Source organism: Salmo salar, chromosome 01 (genome assembly GCF_965601325.2).
Source record: "Salmo salar chromosome 01, fSalSal1, whole genome shotgun sequence".
Taxonomy (NCBI): domain Eukaryota; kingdom Metazoa; phylum Chordata; class Actinopteri; order Salmoniformes; family Salmonidae; genus Salmo; species Salmo salar.
Window position 1 is genome coordinate 38,594,069 of NC_138291.1, and position 15,401 is coordinate 38,609,469.

The window sequence follows — 15,401 nt, forward strand, 5'->3', positions numbered from 1 at the left end:
TTTCCACACCGATCTTGACAAACCATTTCTGTATGGACCTTGCTTTGTGCATGGGGGTATTGTCATGCTGAAACAGGAAAGTGCACAGAATCGTCTAGTATGTCATTGTATGCTGTAGCGTTAAGATTTCCCTTCACTGGAACTAAGAGGTCTAGACCGAACCATGAACAACAACCCCAGACCATTAATTCACCTTGGCATTATGCATTGGGGCAAGTAGCGTTCTCCTGGCATCCGCCAAACCCAGATTCGTAAAGCATGATTCATCACTCCAGAGAACGTGTTTCCACTGCTACAGAGTCCAATGGCGGCGAGCTTTACACCTCTCCAGACGACGCTTGGCATTGCGCATAGTGATCTTAGGCTTGTGTGCAGCTGCTCGGCCATGGAAACCCATTTCATGAAACTCCCAACGAACAGTTCTTGTGCTGACGTTGCTTCCAGAGGCAGTTTGGAACTCGGTTGTGAGTGTTGCAACCAAGGACAGACGATTTGTACGCTCTTCAGCACTCGGCGGTCATGTTCCTTGAGCTTGTAGCTTGTGTGTCCTAACTCTTCATGGCTGAGCCGTTGTTGCTCCTAGACGTTTCCACGTCACAATAACAGCACTTATAGTTGACTGGGGCAGAAATTTGACAACTGACTTGTTGGAAAGGTGGCATCCTATGCCGGTGCCACGTTGAAAGTCACTGAGCTCTTCAGTAAGGCCATTCTACTGACAATCTTTGTCTATGGAGATTGCACGGCTGTATGCTCGATTTTAAATACCTATCAGCAACGGATGTGGCTGAAATTGCCGAATCCACTAATTTGAAGGGGTGTCCACATACTTTTGTATATATCGTGTATATATTGTTCCGGAGACCAGATTTCACTTCTCTGTATCCCACTCTAATTCTGCACCTGCCTAAATAAAGTACAACATTAGTAAGGTTGGAATAAATCAATGAAATTGTGTTTCCCCAGGGTGAGCCAGCAGAGTAAGACCACCCTGATGACGGCCGACAATCTATCCATCTGCTTCTGGCCCACATTGATGCGTCCCGACTTTGAGAACAAGGACACACTCTCTACCACCAAGCTCAACCAGTCGGTCATCGAGTCCTTCATCCAGCAGAGCCACTACTTTTTCTACGGCGGAGACATCCAGGAGAGCTCCAGCACCGAGAGCACCCCACCACCCCATCACTGTCACAGCATGGTGGAGGCCCTGCTGCCCCTGCAGCTGCCCCCTCCTCTCCAGCCCCAACAGATCCAGCACAGTATGTCCCTGCAGCCTGACCCACTCATATAGACCCCCCAGAGCTCCAGAGCCCCAGGATCGGAGGACCCAGGTGGGGTAGGGAGTAGGCTTGGCTGGGAGTGGTGCTGCCTGGTGGGGTTGCATGGGGTGACGTGTCCTCCCTTCCCCCTCTCTATGGAGTCCTTCTGACTACAAAACAACAACATTACATTATCACCTTTGTTTTCTGCTCCCTTTGACTGACTGGATTCAGGGGTGACTAACTGATCTAGCTTGTCCCCCAGGAATAAATAAAAAATTGCATTTTTCTTCTTTCAGTGCCGTACCTTTACCCGGTTTCAGACAGATATGACATTGCGGGTTGAGACTGTCCACCCGTTACTCTGGTGATGAACACCTACCTTAATAAAGACACTGTATGCCTCCAGGAGAGGGGGGGCACAAACATGTGATGCGGAAATGATTTGTTCAACTCTACACCTTGCAAAATATGAGGAAAATATATTTATGATAGTTGTTTTTTTGTTTTTGTTTATTTGATTAAGAAAAGAAAGTCTGACTGTCAAAAACCCTCCATTCATTCAAGTGAACTTGACATTACATGATGCACAATCTGTTATAATGCTTCTACCAGTGTAGACATTTGGCCATGATGATGATGGATTCTTGTTTTTTTAGCAGTATGATTTTTGTTTTTAAAGGGTTCGAGGGAAAGAAAGACAGTGAAAGTTAGCAGGCTGGTGCTGTGGTCTTTGTCTCTCACCCGGCTCTCAATGCCTCGTAGGGGACTACGTGAAAGACTGACGGTGTCACTGATGGTGTACTGCACCAGGCTGGGACATAACAGACAGACAGGCAGACAGACTGCCTGGCCTCTTCTCTATCTCCTATTGGAGCAGAACTCATGCAATTCCTGAAGCTTATGAAGGGAGCATCCCACTACTAGAACCCTAATGGCACATCTCTGCGTTAACTCTGAAACAAACGCATTACAAAGCAGTCTGGGGTCTTTTTCTTGTTCTGTTCTTTTCTACGTCATTTTTTGTTTGTTTAATTGATTGAATGTCTCGGTGGTGGTGCTACTCACCGAAAAGAGACATTTGTGTTGTTCTTCTGTTGAAAAAAATGTGCATGTCTTTTTTGTCACTTAAAAATGATGATGAACGATTAAAAAAGAAAAAAAGACTGAACTTACAACTCAAGATTAACAGCTTTCATTCAGATCATTTTTTTTTTATCTAACTTGATTGAGGGAACATTGAAACGGGGGTCAAATTGTATGTATAGTTCATTCATTATTTTTGTCATGCAAAGATGTCAATTCTTAATATCATATTTTGGTTATATGTCTAATTGTTTCTCTTAAATAAGGGGGAAAGTATATATATTTATCAGCAAATAAGATTGCTGATATAGCAAAATACCATGGGGTACTGAAATTCTGTATAATCTTGTAAAACCTACTATAATCAGATTTCTTTGTTATGATAAACAAAAATTTTGGGTTAGATTAATTGTACTTAATTCCCTTCATTTTATGAATACAGACTCATTGCTTCTTTGTAGATGGTACTGCATTTTGTTTTGCTGTAAGTAAAAGATGCTGCTTAGAAAGTTCTGGAAAGGAAAAGTTTAAGTTTTGTGATGGAGTGAAACAGATTGACAGATAGAAGACATCTTCAAGACTATGCCTGTGACTGAAATGGCACACTATTCCCTATGTAGTGCACTACTTTTCACCAGAGCCCTATTGACCCTGGTCAAAAGAAGTTCACTATATAGGGAATGAGGGTGCCATTTCAGACGCATCCGATTATTATTGTTATTTTTCTCTATAGAGACACTCCAGATCTGGGGTTGGGGAGAGAAGGGATGGCGAAAAGAAGTGTGAAGCAGCTGCTAGGTAGAATATACCTTTTGTGTAGTTTCAATAAAACGCAACTTTATTTGTTCATAAGATCTGCCTCATTCAAGCCAGTGTACAAACTCTTAAGATTTTAACATCTGCTATGTATTATAGTAAATAAATGATTTTGAGAGAAAAAAAAATCAAGTTTTGTTTCATTTTTTCCCACCTTAAGTCTAAATGGTGTTGAAATATGCTCTTATGTTTCTAATACAGCTGGGAATATTATTACATGGTTTGGTCAGTGCTGGACTGACATGCTATAGTATGAAGGTCATATTTGGTAGCTGAAGAGCAATGCAACACAATCAACATGTGACAGGACTGGAGTCATATTCATTCATTCTTCAAGTTTATCTGTTTACTGCAGATCCTGCTTTGAGTTTCAGAATGAGTATTGAGTTCAGCTGGTTCAACCTAATTAATTTGATGTCCCAGTCACACGTCTCCCCAGGTGAGAAGTGATGAAAGTGCGCCACCTAGTGGGGAAACATTCTAGCAGCAACATAAAAATATGTATTTTATAATAAAATAAAGTTTGACTGATTGATTATCTCAGATGTATCATTATTTAAATGTATATTTCAATAGAATAATCACAAAAATGAAATAAATTAAATTAGCAGCAACATGCACAATCTGGAAAGGTCATTCCCTTAGGTCAGATATTTCTATTAAGTATTTTACCAGATAAGTTGACTGAACACGTTCTGTTACATCAACAACCTGGGGAATATTTACAGGGGATTTAGTCATTCCACATTTTACTAGGCAAGTCAGTTAAGAACAAAGAAGTTTGCAATGAAATTTCCACTTATAATCGCCCACTCTCCTCCCCTTAGCGGTCGTCACTTCCGGTTCTCGTTCCAGTCTTCCAATAATCACTATTTTTTGGCATTGCCTTATCAGTTGTTAGTTAAATATTACATTTTACATTTGAGGTATAGACACGTATAACGCCTCATAAGAGAGGAAGAGGCAAAGCCAGAGGGATTCTCCAAAAGTGTTCCACTGTGACATCATCTCTCAGAGCAGTCATCCCTCAGAGTCTCTATGCTGCCACCTACTGATATGTCATCTCTCAGAGCAGTCATCCCTCAGGGTCTCTATGCTGCCACCTACTGATATGTCATCTCTCAGAGCAGTCATCCCTCAGGGTCTCTATGCTGCCACCTACTGATATGTCATCTCTCAGAGCAGTCATCCCTCAGGATCTCTATGCTGCCACCTACTGATATGTCATCTCTCAGAGCAGTCATCCCTCAGGGTCTCTATGCTGCCACCTACTGATATGTCATCTCTCAGAGCAGTCATCCCTCAGGGTCTCTATGCTGCCACCTACTGATATGTCATCTCTCAGAGCAGTCATCCCTCAGGGTCTCTATGCTGCCACCTACTGATATGTCATCTCTCAGAGCAGTCATTCTTCAGGAAAAGTGGGGGGTGTCGAAAGGTGTGGGCGTTTAGAAAGGAACTATATAAGGAGAAGTGGGGTGTTTCGAAAGGAACCATTTAAGGAGAAGTGGGGATTTCGAAAGGAGTATTTTAACACTAGAAGCACTGGAAGATAACTACTAAAACCGCCATGACTTGATATTTCAATTATTAGTATTACTTCAAATATTCGACCATAAATAAAACATTGTAAAATGAATGCATTTTGTTTTATAAGTTAAGGTAGCTAAGATTAGCTAGCGTTTCCATTTACGAAAAACGTAACGTTACATACATGGCAACCGGTAGGTAACGTTCAAAGACACAGCTCAAAATGAGTGAATAGTCATTTTTTTGAAATTCCTTAATGTCATCTCTGCAGACCATGCCTAACGTCCGATAACCCAAACAACGTCTTGATTGGCACCTTTCGAAAACTCACTTTACCTGAGCGGCGATGCAGTGTACTGAGAGATGACATATCCGTAGGTGGCAGCATACAGACCCTGAAAGATGACTGCCCTGAGAGATGATGTCGCAGCTGGACCCCTCTCCGATAACCCGGCCCAGAATCTGTCTGATTCAGGTGGCGTTTTTCTTTTGTTGCTCACCAAGCGAGGAGTTTTTGTATGGAGAGTGTCGAATTGGGTTAACAAAACATTTCATGGCTTATTTGCTACGTGTGGTTTATTTGATCCTATTTCAGTTTTGTAATGATTAAGTTGTTACGAGTGTACTGATATAAGTAGGACACGTGACATCCTGGCAACTAAATGACTTTATATGGAGTTGGACCTGGTCGCCACTAGTTACCAAAAGCGTAAAGTCATAAACCCTGCATATTTCAAAAATGTCCCTTCTTTAAAATGTGATTTCAAACCTAACCTTAACCACCCTGCTAACATTATGCCTAACCCTAACCTTAAATTAACACCAAAAAGCACATTTTGGTTTTCATTAATGTTTAGGATAGGCTGTAGACAATTTGGACTTTGTGGCTGTGGTAACTACTGGCAACCGTTGCGCCTGTTTTTCCCCATAAGTATAACTGCCCTCTCATTGGCTAGAATGGTCCCACCTAATTTGAATACATTTCTTTTCATTATTAAATAGGTCGCTAGAGTATCTGGTCAATATAATGTATATGTTATGTATTGCATTAATGTTATGTATTGGTCAATGAGAGGCTTTGAAGTCACCCGTCGGCCCTATTGGCTATTGGCACAAAAGCATAGGAATGAATGGAATTCTACAGTATTTCATTTAAATGTTTCAAGGACAAAATGACATGTTTTTAAGTATTTTTTGTTGTTGTAGTGTGGACAGTAACATTAGTACTTTCTCAAAATTATCCTTTAAAGAAAAAACATGTATATATGTTTTTTATGTTTAGCTCACATAATATAATTTAAAGTATGCATTAAGGTGTCTGTAACACAATAAATGTGGCAAAAACAAATGTAGAATTTAATAATTGCATTTCTATAGCTTCCAAAATACTTTTACAATGGTGAGGTGTCAAGATGGAGGCGCCCCCCCCCCCCCCCCCCAAAAAAAAAACCCTGCGCCCTTTGAGTTATAAAAAACTAAGCAAAATTGTAGTGCGTTTTCTGTTTTAATTCTAATGAGAGAAGTGTAAGAAAGGCACAGTGCACACCAGCTATAGTATGATAGCCAACATTTCTAATGTGCAGTTGACAATCCCTTTTCAGTCTTTATAGAGTGAGTGACAAGTTTTAAATATCGGCTAGCAGTAGTCCAACGTATGCAACATGAACCTTACGGTACAACAAGCAGGTCAATGGATTTAGACTTGTGTCCTAGTACAGGTAAGAATGGTTGATACAAAATTATACAGTTATAAAGTGTAAGTATGTTACAGGAATAAAATGCAATTATACATATTTCATCGACGCTGTAAAAGCCAACTCCACTTTTGAGATGTAAACCATGAACCACAAGCAGCATGATGGAAGCTGCTCTGAACAGTTGTTCCCCCATGATATTCCTTGACGATAGCACATGTCCGCCATCTTGTGTATTGGCCTGGTATTGCCTCATCATTAGGGCATGAATCATGAATTGAAAAGCTTGATGCTTTTGGGATGAATATAAAATATAGAATACAGAATAGATATAGATAGATATATTAGACTAGAATAGATTTGTGATAATATTGCAATGAATCAAAACATTTTATTTTAAAAAAGCATTATGTTCCATCACATTCTATGTCAATTATCATAGAATATGGTAATGTACAAATGAATCCTACATTACGAAGGAGATACAAAAACAATCATATGTTGAACTAATATTATATATTTTTTTACACCAATTTTTTTTGCAGATAAACTATTATTTTGCTACATTTGACAATATTTGATTAAAAATAAAATCCTTATACTGTAAATAAAAAAATGGCATCCATAGTCGATCTGTAAAATCTGTCATAAACTATCTTTATCTTATTGTTTTAATGTAGGTCTATTGCACAGCGCAATTGGCAGATATAATTGCTCCTTTCATAATTCAACAGTTACATTAGACACATAATAACACATTTTAATGTATAATTTGGATAAATCAATCTATGCTTACTTTGAATAAGTGTTAGAAACAAGAACCATTCACCAGTGTTGTGTTCCATGCTGCTGTTACAGAGACAGGTGAGATAGGAGGAGGGAGATGTGTTGTATTGTCTGTGCTGCTGCTAGATGAGGTTGTTGTTTTTACCAGAGAGATCACTTCCTCCTCTGACAAAAAAAAACAGCTCTTTTTATTGCTCAGCCTGCTCCGTTTCTCTCCTCTATAGCCCCTCCCACCCCCAACCAGGGAGCACCTGTGGGAGGGGGAAGCACAAGCACCACACTGCCTGGACCAATCATCATGCAGCACCACCTCTCCATTACATCTTAGTTTCCAAGGCGACAGGCAGGGCCTTTCTCCTGAAAGGCACCGCATCATCACCATCCATCCACCCAGGGCTGGTCGAGAGGCAGCAGTAGCAGGCAGCAAGCAGCAGCCCCGCAGTGGGTCACATCAGGCACCTCCCTCCCTCCCTCTCTCTCGCCTCATGTCGCGCTGCAAATCTGTCTCCACCAACACTCAGGAAAAGGAAAATGGAGTAAGAAGAGAAGAGGAATGTGGTAGGTAGGTGCTGGATTTTTTGTTATGTCTGTGTTTAGCTATTTGTGTTGCGTTAGTGCTGTGTTTTACAGGGAGGCAGTGGGGAGGGTTTGTGTGTGCCTAATCCTCTCTAGCAGGCTGATTTAATGGGCTGTTTGCCGTTAGAATGAGAGAAGGAGGCAGTGGAGAAGGGGGAGCCCCTCTGCTTTGTTAAAGGGGCCTGGCCTGGAGAGCTAGGAGGCTGCCTGCCGCATACACAAACATCCCTGTCCCAGCCCTAGCCCCAGCCCTTGTCCCCAGCTGGGATGGACAATAGCCTGATCATTACCTCCTTTGACCAACTACAGGCTGTAGCTATAGGCCCTATGTATAGGCTGCTACCTCCGTTAGCTTCTGTTCTGTTGCTTTTATGGGATGTGATTGTCATATTCTCCACCCGTCTCTCTAGGATGTGTGAGGTAGTTACCCTACCCTTCCCTTCCTTTCGGCAGCTGTATTGCAGTGTGTGTGTGTTTTGAGCATGACGAAACAAAACTCCCAGTGAGCGTTATTTAGTTAGTTAATACCCCCGGCCCCACCACCCTTTCCTCTCCTCTTGCCTCGCTGCTTTTCAATCCCACCCTGAAAAGGGGAAGAAGAGAAAGGTTTGGCTGAATGTTGCTGCCCAGTAAATGCTGAGCATAGATGGGTGGGGAGGGGATGCCTCGGTATCTTCATCATCATGGCCTCAGACCTGGGCTCGTTTTTATAAACCATCTCATCTGGCTCACCTAGAATCAGGTTCCTCCGGTCCAAATAATCATATTTATTATGATCTAAAAGGCTAAACTGATCCTTGATCAGCACACCTTTGAGACACTTTATTAATACAGACCCAGACCAATACAGACCCAGAATGTAGCATCTGTCATCCATCATCCAGCCACAGGCAGCACAGCCAAAGAGATCTGAGAGGAAGGATGTCCATGTTCATTGTCAGATTCATTATCACAGCATGGGATTAGTACAGCGAGGTCACCTGTGATACAAGTCAGTATTTGACGTCCGTCCATGTCTGAGGACGTCGGGAGAAGACGTAGAAACCGGCCACTAGGTTTCGGTTTTGCTAGGGCGTTGTGGAATGGGCATAGGCATCTGCCTCTGATTCCACAGGTTGCAAGTTCAAATCCAGCAATAGAAAGTTGTTTTTGATATATATTTTTTAAGCCTATCCCAAACCTTAACCGTTACCTTAACCACTCGGAGTTAATGATTAACCTTAAGAATTTGGAGTTAATGCCTGAACTTAACTCTGACCTTAAAAATTAGAGTTAATGGCTAAACTTAATCTTAAACACTTCAAAATTTGACGTTTGGAACAACTTTGAAATGTGATGTTTGAGAAACACGGATGAACGTCTAATTCTGACGTGAGACAGTGAGAGCTGGTAGAATTAGTATGGGGCCTGGCTCACTATACATGCTAGGATTCTGGGTTATTATTAGCTTAGCCCGTTGCGCCTTCAGTATGTGCTGCAGTCTCCTACGTTGTCAATGTTACAGCCTGGTACAGGACTCGACTGTATGATGTGTTTTGGAGGTGTGGTATCAGATTCAGGAACCATTACCCGAGCGAGTCCCCTGTGTCCTTTTCTCCACCTCCTTCCTTCCTCACACCTCTGTTCACCACGGGATGGGAATTAAGTGTGTGTGTGTGTCGCCTGTGTCTGTGTGTTGGGGTGGGGTCTCACTTGAGGTGGGCTCTCTGTCCCTGTCTGACTGTTTCCACCAGCCCCAGAATCCTATCTGATCCTTTCTGTTGTTGTTATTGGTGCCTCAATCATGACAGGAAAGAGATTAGAGAATGAGTCTTCCATACTGTCTCCTCATCCTGTTGAAACTCTGTTTCCAGTAGGCTTTATCCTCTCCATCGTTCATTTATCAGATCACTGGGACTGGGCTGATAATGGTCAACATTTAATAGAAATAGCACCTAGGGTGTGGCAGTCACCACTGATCACATTTGTACCTTTTTTACACTATCGTGTTGACCCAAACCAAACCCTGCTGGCTGGCATATTCTCTTGACTTTTTCCTTTTCCAGCATAGTTCCAGCAAATATGGTGGATGCGTAACTAGGCCAGCTCAGTACATTTTGGTTTGGCTTGACTTAGTTAGGTTAATCACGTGATGTGTGTCAGGACACACTACAATATTACTAGATGGATAGTAGCCTGAAGGAAGGGCTGATTGATTGATTGGCTGATTGATTGATGAGGTCAGGGGTTAACAAACTATTGATTGAGATGAATGAAGTAAAGTTTAGACCTCGGGCCATACTATAAAACAACAGCCTGGTGACATTCTGTCAGAATACATACACACAGTGGTGGAAAAAGTAGCCAATTGTCATACTTGAGTAAAAGTAAAGATACCTTAATAGAAAATGACTCAAGTAAAAGTGAAAGTCACCCCGTAAAATACTACTTGAGTAAAAGTCCTGCTAAGCATTCAGAATGTACTGAGTACTTTTGGGTGTCAGGGAAAATGTATAGAGTAAAAAGTACATTATTATTGTTAAATATAAATAGTAAAGTACAGACACCCAAAAACACTACTTAAGTAGAACATATTTTACTTAACTTTACACCATTGCATACACAATATAAGTAGTATAGAAGAATAACAGATTATCTGATAAAAAAATACATGAACACAATGCAAATTATGAGTAAGTAAATATGGTGTCTAGTGAGTATCTAGCCAATCTACGATTTGAGTCAGATTTGTCTGGTTCTGGTCAGTATTTTGGTCAAGTATTCACTAAGACATGTTGTATTTATATTTGGAGCTCTACACTGAAACAGTGAGAGTGGGTCTAATCAGTGATTCCAAAATAGCACCAGTCAGTCAGAGAGGGAGGAAGGACTGACTGGCCACCATTATCTCTGACTAATGAATTATTGAACAATGACTGACTGATCCTGCACAAAGCAAAGCAGATCTCTGGTTGAGCCAAGCCTTGAAATAGCAGATCTGTGTGCATGCGAGTCTGTATGTGTGTTTATACATGTGTGTGTGTGTCTGTGTGTGAGAGGGATAGATCTCTAAAATCATATTTGAGATTGTGACTTCCATGCGGTCTCCTCTCCTCCATGTCACAGTGAGCCACTCCCTCCTCCTCCTACTCCTCCACTCCCTCGCTCAGCCAGCCTGGCTCCCTCCCTCCCTCGCTCGCTCAGCCAGCCTGGCTCCCTCCCTCGCTCAGCCAGCCTGGCTCCCTCCCTCCCACGCTCGCTCAGCCAGCCTGGCTCCCTCCCTCCCACGCTCGCTCAGCCAGCCTGGCTCACTCCCACGCTCGCTCAGCCAGCCTGGCTCCCTCCCTCCCACGCTCGCTCAGCCAGCCTGGCTCCCCCTCCCCGCTCGCTCAGCCAGCCTGGCTCCCTCGCTCGCTCAGCCAGCCTGGCTCCCTCGCTCGCTCAGCCAGCCTGGCTCCCTCGCTCGCTCAGCCAGCCTGGCTCCCTCGCTCGCTCAGCCAGCCTGGCTCCCTCCCTCCCTCGCTCAGCCAGCCTGGCTCCCTCGCTCAGCCAGCCTGGCTCCCTCTCTCAGCCAGCCTGGCTCCCTCTCTCAGCCAGCCTGGCTCCCTCTCTCAGCCAGCCTGGCTCCCCTCGCTCAGCCAGCCTGGCTCCCTCTCTCAGCCAGCCTGGCTCCCTCTCTCAGCCAGCCTGGCTCCCTCTCTCAGCCAGCCTGGCTCCCTCTCCCAGCCAGCCTGTCTCCCTCTGCTGAGCTGAGCCCTGCTGGGAGGCTGAAGGGGTTTATACTGTACTGTTGAATGCTGCTCTACCACGGCTTCAATTATCCATATGAGGTTACCTTATCTCTACAACCGAGAACCACACCTTGTTCCTCAGAACCCTCTTATACTACTCCCCTGTAACATTTCAATGTTTTTGTTGGTTAGGAGAGACAACCTAATGAGATTGCTCGTCATCCAAATATACAGTGCATTCGGAAAGTATTCAGACCCCTTCCCCACATTACGTTACATTAAATAATTAAATATTAATTAATTAAATAAATAGAAATTCTCATCAATCTACACACAATACCCCATAATGAAAGTGAAAACAGGTTATAATACATTTTTGCGAAGGTATTAATATATAAAACAGAAATACCTTATTTACATAGGTATCCTGTTTCCATTGATCATCCTTGAGACATTTCTACAACTTGGAGTCCACCTGTGGTAAATTCAATTGATTGGACAAGATTTGGAAAGGCACACTCCTGTCTATATAAAGTCCCACAGTTGACAGTGCATGTCAGAGCAAAAACCAAGCCATGAGGTCGAAGGAATTGTCCGTAGAGCTCCAAGACAGGATTTTGTCGAGGCACAGATCTGGGGAAGGGTACCAAAACATTTCTGCAGGATTGAATGTCCCCAAGAACACAGTGGCCTCCACCAATACTCTTCCTAGAGCTGGCCGCCCGGGTGACCAAGGGAGGTACCAAGAACCCGAATTTCACTCTGACAGAGCTCCAGAGTTCCTCTGTGGAGATGGGAGAACCTTCCAGAAGGACAACCATCTTTGCAACACTCCACCAATCAGGCATTTATGGTATAGTGGCCAGACAGAAGCCACTTCTCAGTAAAAGGGACATGACATCCCGCTTTGAGTTTGCCAAAAGGCACCTAAAGACTCTCAGACCATGATAAACAAGATTCTCTGGTCTGATGAAATCAAGATTGAACTCTTTGGTCTGAATGCCAAGCGTCACGTCTGGAGGAAACCTGGCACCATCCCTACGGTGAAGCATGGTGGTGACCGCATCATGCTGTGGGAATGTTTTTCAGTGGCAGGGACTGGGAGACTAGTCAGGATCGAGGGAAAGATGAATGGAGCAAAGTACAGAGAGATCCTTGATGAAAACCTGCTCCAGAGTGCTCAGGACCTCAGACTGGGGCGAAGGCTCACCTTCCAACAGGACAACGACCCTAAGCACACAGCCAAGACAACACAGTAGTGGCTTCAGGACAAGTCTCTGAATGTCCTTGAGTGGCCCAGCCAGAACCCGGACTTGAACCCGATCAAACATCTCTGGAGAGACCTAAAAATAGCTGTGCAGCGACGCTCCCCATCCAACCTGACAGAGCTTGAGACGATCTGCAGAGAAGAATGGGAGAAACTCCCCAAAAACAGGTGTGTCAAACTTGTAACGTCATATCCAAGAACACGCTAGGCTGTAATCGATTTCAAAGGTGCTTCAACAAAGTATTGAGTAAAGGGTCTGAATACTTATGTAAATGTGATATTTCGTTTTTTTTTTATTATGGATTGGCTTTGTCATTATGGGGTATTGTGTGTAGTTTGATAAGGGAATATTTTTTAAATTCAATTTTAGAATAAGGCTGTAACGTAGCAAAATGTGGAAAAAGTCAAGGGGTCTGAATACTTTCCGAATGCACTATATACAATTTTACTATCCAGGAAATGTGAACATGCATTTCAAACATGGACTGGCTTAGACTCATCATTCAGTGATGCCAAGCCAGAGAAAACAACGGTGTGCCACATAAAAGGAGAACTATACCGCGTGCATTGTACAAGCATCTATTCACAAGCAATAATGATGTAAGAGAGAGCGCTCAAGGTTAAAGCCTGCCCTAGCTAACCCATTCTATCACATCTACCTCTTGTTGTCTTTGTACAGTATCTAGAGATACCACTCTTCATACAGAGAAATGTGCCATAATGACCATAATGACCTCAGCCTCTCGCCCCTAGGGCCCTGATCAGAAGAGATCTCTGTCCCTCTGTAGAGAGAGAGAAGGAGGGAGAGAGAGTGGAGAGAGAGACGGAAGGAGAGCGAGAGAGAAGCTGGAACTACTCTACCTGAACCAGTGTGGGGGAGAACACAGCTTCCAACAGAGCTGCTGTTCCTGCTAGAACTAGGGTGTGATGAAGGTCACAGAGAGAATGACCTTTCCCATCACTAGCTACGCTAGCTACACAAAAAAGTATGTGGACACCCCTTTAAGTGAGTGTATTCGGGCTATTTCAGCCACACCCGTTGATGACAGATGTATAAAATCGAGCACACAGCCATGCAATCTCCATAGACAACAATCGGCAGTAGAAAGGCCTACACTGAAGAGCTCAGTGACTTTCAACGTGGCACCGTCATAGGATACCACCTTTCCAACAAGTCAGAGCTGCCCCTGTCAACTGTAAGTGCTGTTGTTGTGAAGTGAAAACGTCTAGGAGCAACAACGGCTCAGCCGTGAAGTGGTAGGCCACACAAGCTCACAGAATGTCACCGCCGAGTGCTGAAGCGCGTAGCACGTAAACATCGTCTGTCCTCTGTTGCAACACTCACTACCGAGATCCAAACTGCCTCTGGAAGCAACGTCAGCACAATAACTGTTCGTTGGGAGCTTCATGAATTGGGTTTCTATGGCAGAGCAGCCGCACACAAGCCTAAGATCACCATGCGCAATGCCAAGCGTCGGCTGGAGTGGTGTAAAGCTTGCCACCATTGGTCTCTGGAGCAGTGGAAACGTGTTCTCTGGAGTGATGAATCACGGATGAATCTGGGTTTGGCGGATGCCAGGAGAACGCTACATGCCCCAATGCATAGTGCCAACTGTAAAGTTAAGTCGAGGAGGAATAATGGTCTGGGGTTGTTTTTCATGGTTCGGACTAGGCCCCTTAGTTCAGGTGAAGGGAAATCCTAACACTACAGCATACAATGACATTCTAGATGATTCTGTGCCTCCAACTTTGTGGAAACAGTTTGGGGAAGGCCCTTTCCTGTTTCAGCATGACAATGCCCCAGTGCATAAAGCGAGGTCCATACAGAAATGGTTTGTCAAGATCGGTGTGGAAGAACTTGACTGGCCTGTACAGAGCCCTGAACTCAACTCCATCAAACACCTTTGGGATGAATTGGAACGCCGACAGCGAGTAGTGTATCACGACCTGTGGCCCCCGACATTAATCATAACCGTCACAGAGGGAACAAACACTGGATTGATTCTACAATGGCAATGCAGGGGCACAATCGTTTTGTTGTTCTTTAAATAAATTCACTTTCAACAGCTCTCCTATATTAGTATAACTAATTTTCATGAGCACTGCCTAACTATCCTGACCTATTTATTAGGAAAAGGAAACTTCGATTTTCCAAAATGTAGGAATAATAGTTCAAATCACCAACTTTATAGTAACCAATGCAAAGTAATTGAAGTTGCTAATGTTTTGCCCTCAACAATTGACATTGAATGAATCCTCTGTGTTTATTTAGGTGTTGGCCTACACAGCTAATGATCCAACCATACCAGTAGCTAGTGAGTGACAACAGTACTGGGACCCAGCTAGTACATTTGGTTCCTTGGAAGCAGTGGGAACATATGTTTTTGGTTTCCAATTGGTTCTGGGGACGAAGCCATAAGTTTCCTGACCAGTAAAACTGAATGTTTTTTAAACATTCTAAGAATGGAAGTGAAAATGTTGCCTGTTCTGGGAACATGACTTTTTAGGTAGCAGGGAGGTTTTGAGAACATTTTACTATCGTTCTCTAAATGTTTTCCTGGAAGGTTTTATTAACGTTCTCAGAACAGAAATGATAGGATTTTGACGTTTTTGAACAACAACCTTAGCTTTCACTGAATGTTTTAAAAATACTTTTAATAATACTGCTAGCTTA

General features: G+C 43.3%; 2 protein-coding genes across 3 annotated transcripts in view; both read left to right on the forward strand.

The window, feature by feature from the left end:
* The window catches only part of arhgap5 (Rho GTPase activating protein 5), a 39,741-nt gene extending 36,445 nt beyond the window's left edge, over window positions 1–3,296 (forward strand). The window contains exon 7 of the mRNA XM_014194348.3: window positions 967–3,296. Coding sequence (XP_014049823.1) covers window positions 967–1,294 — 328 coding nt within the window. The 3' untranslated portion in view covers window positions 1,295–3,296. The remainder of the gene's footprint in view (window positions 1–966) is intronic.
* A 4,146-nt stretch (window positions 3,297–7,442) lies between these two features.
* Window positions 7,443–15,401, forward strand: part of akap6 (A-kinase anchoring protein 6) — a 189,622-nt gene continuing 181,663 nt past the window's right edge. The window contains exon 1 of one of the 2 annotated variants that reach the window (XM_014194357.3): window positions 7,443–7,736. The gene's annotated coding sequence lies outside the window, so the exon portion shown is untranslated. The remainder of the gene's footprint in view (window positions 7,737–15,401) is intronic. The other variant, XM_014194363.3, reaches the window with a different exon arrangement.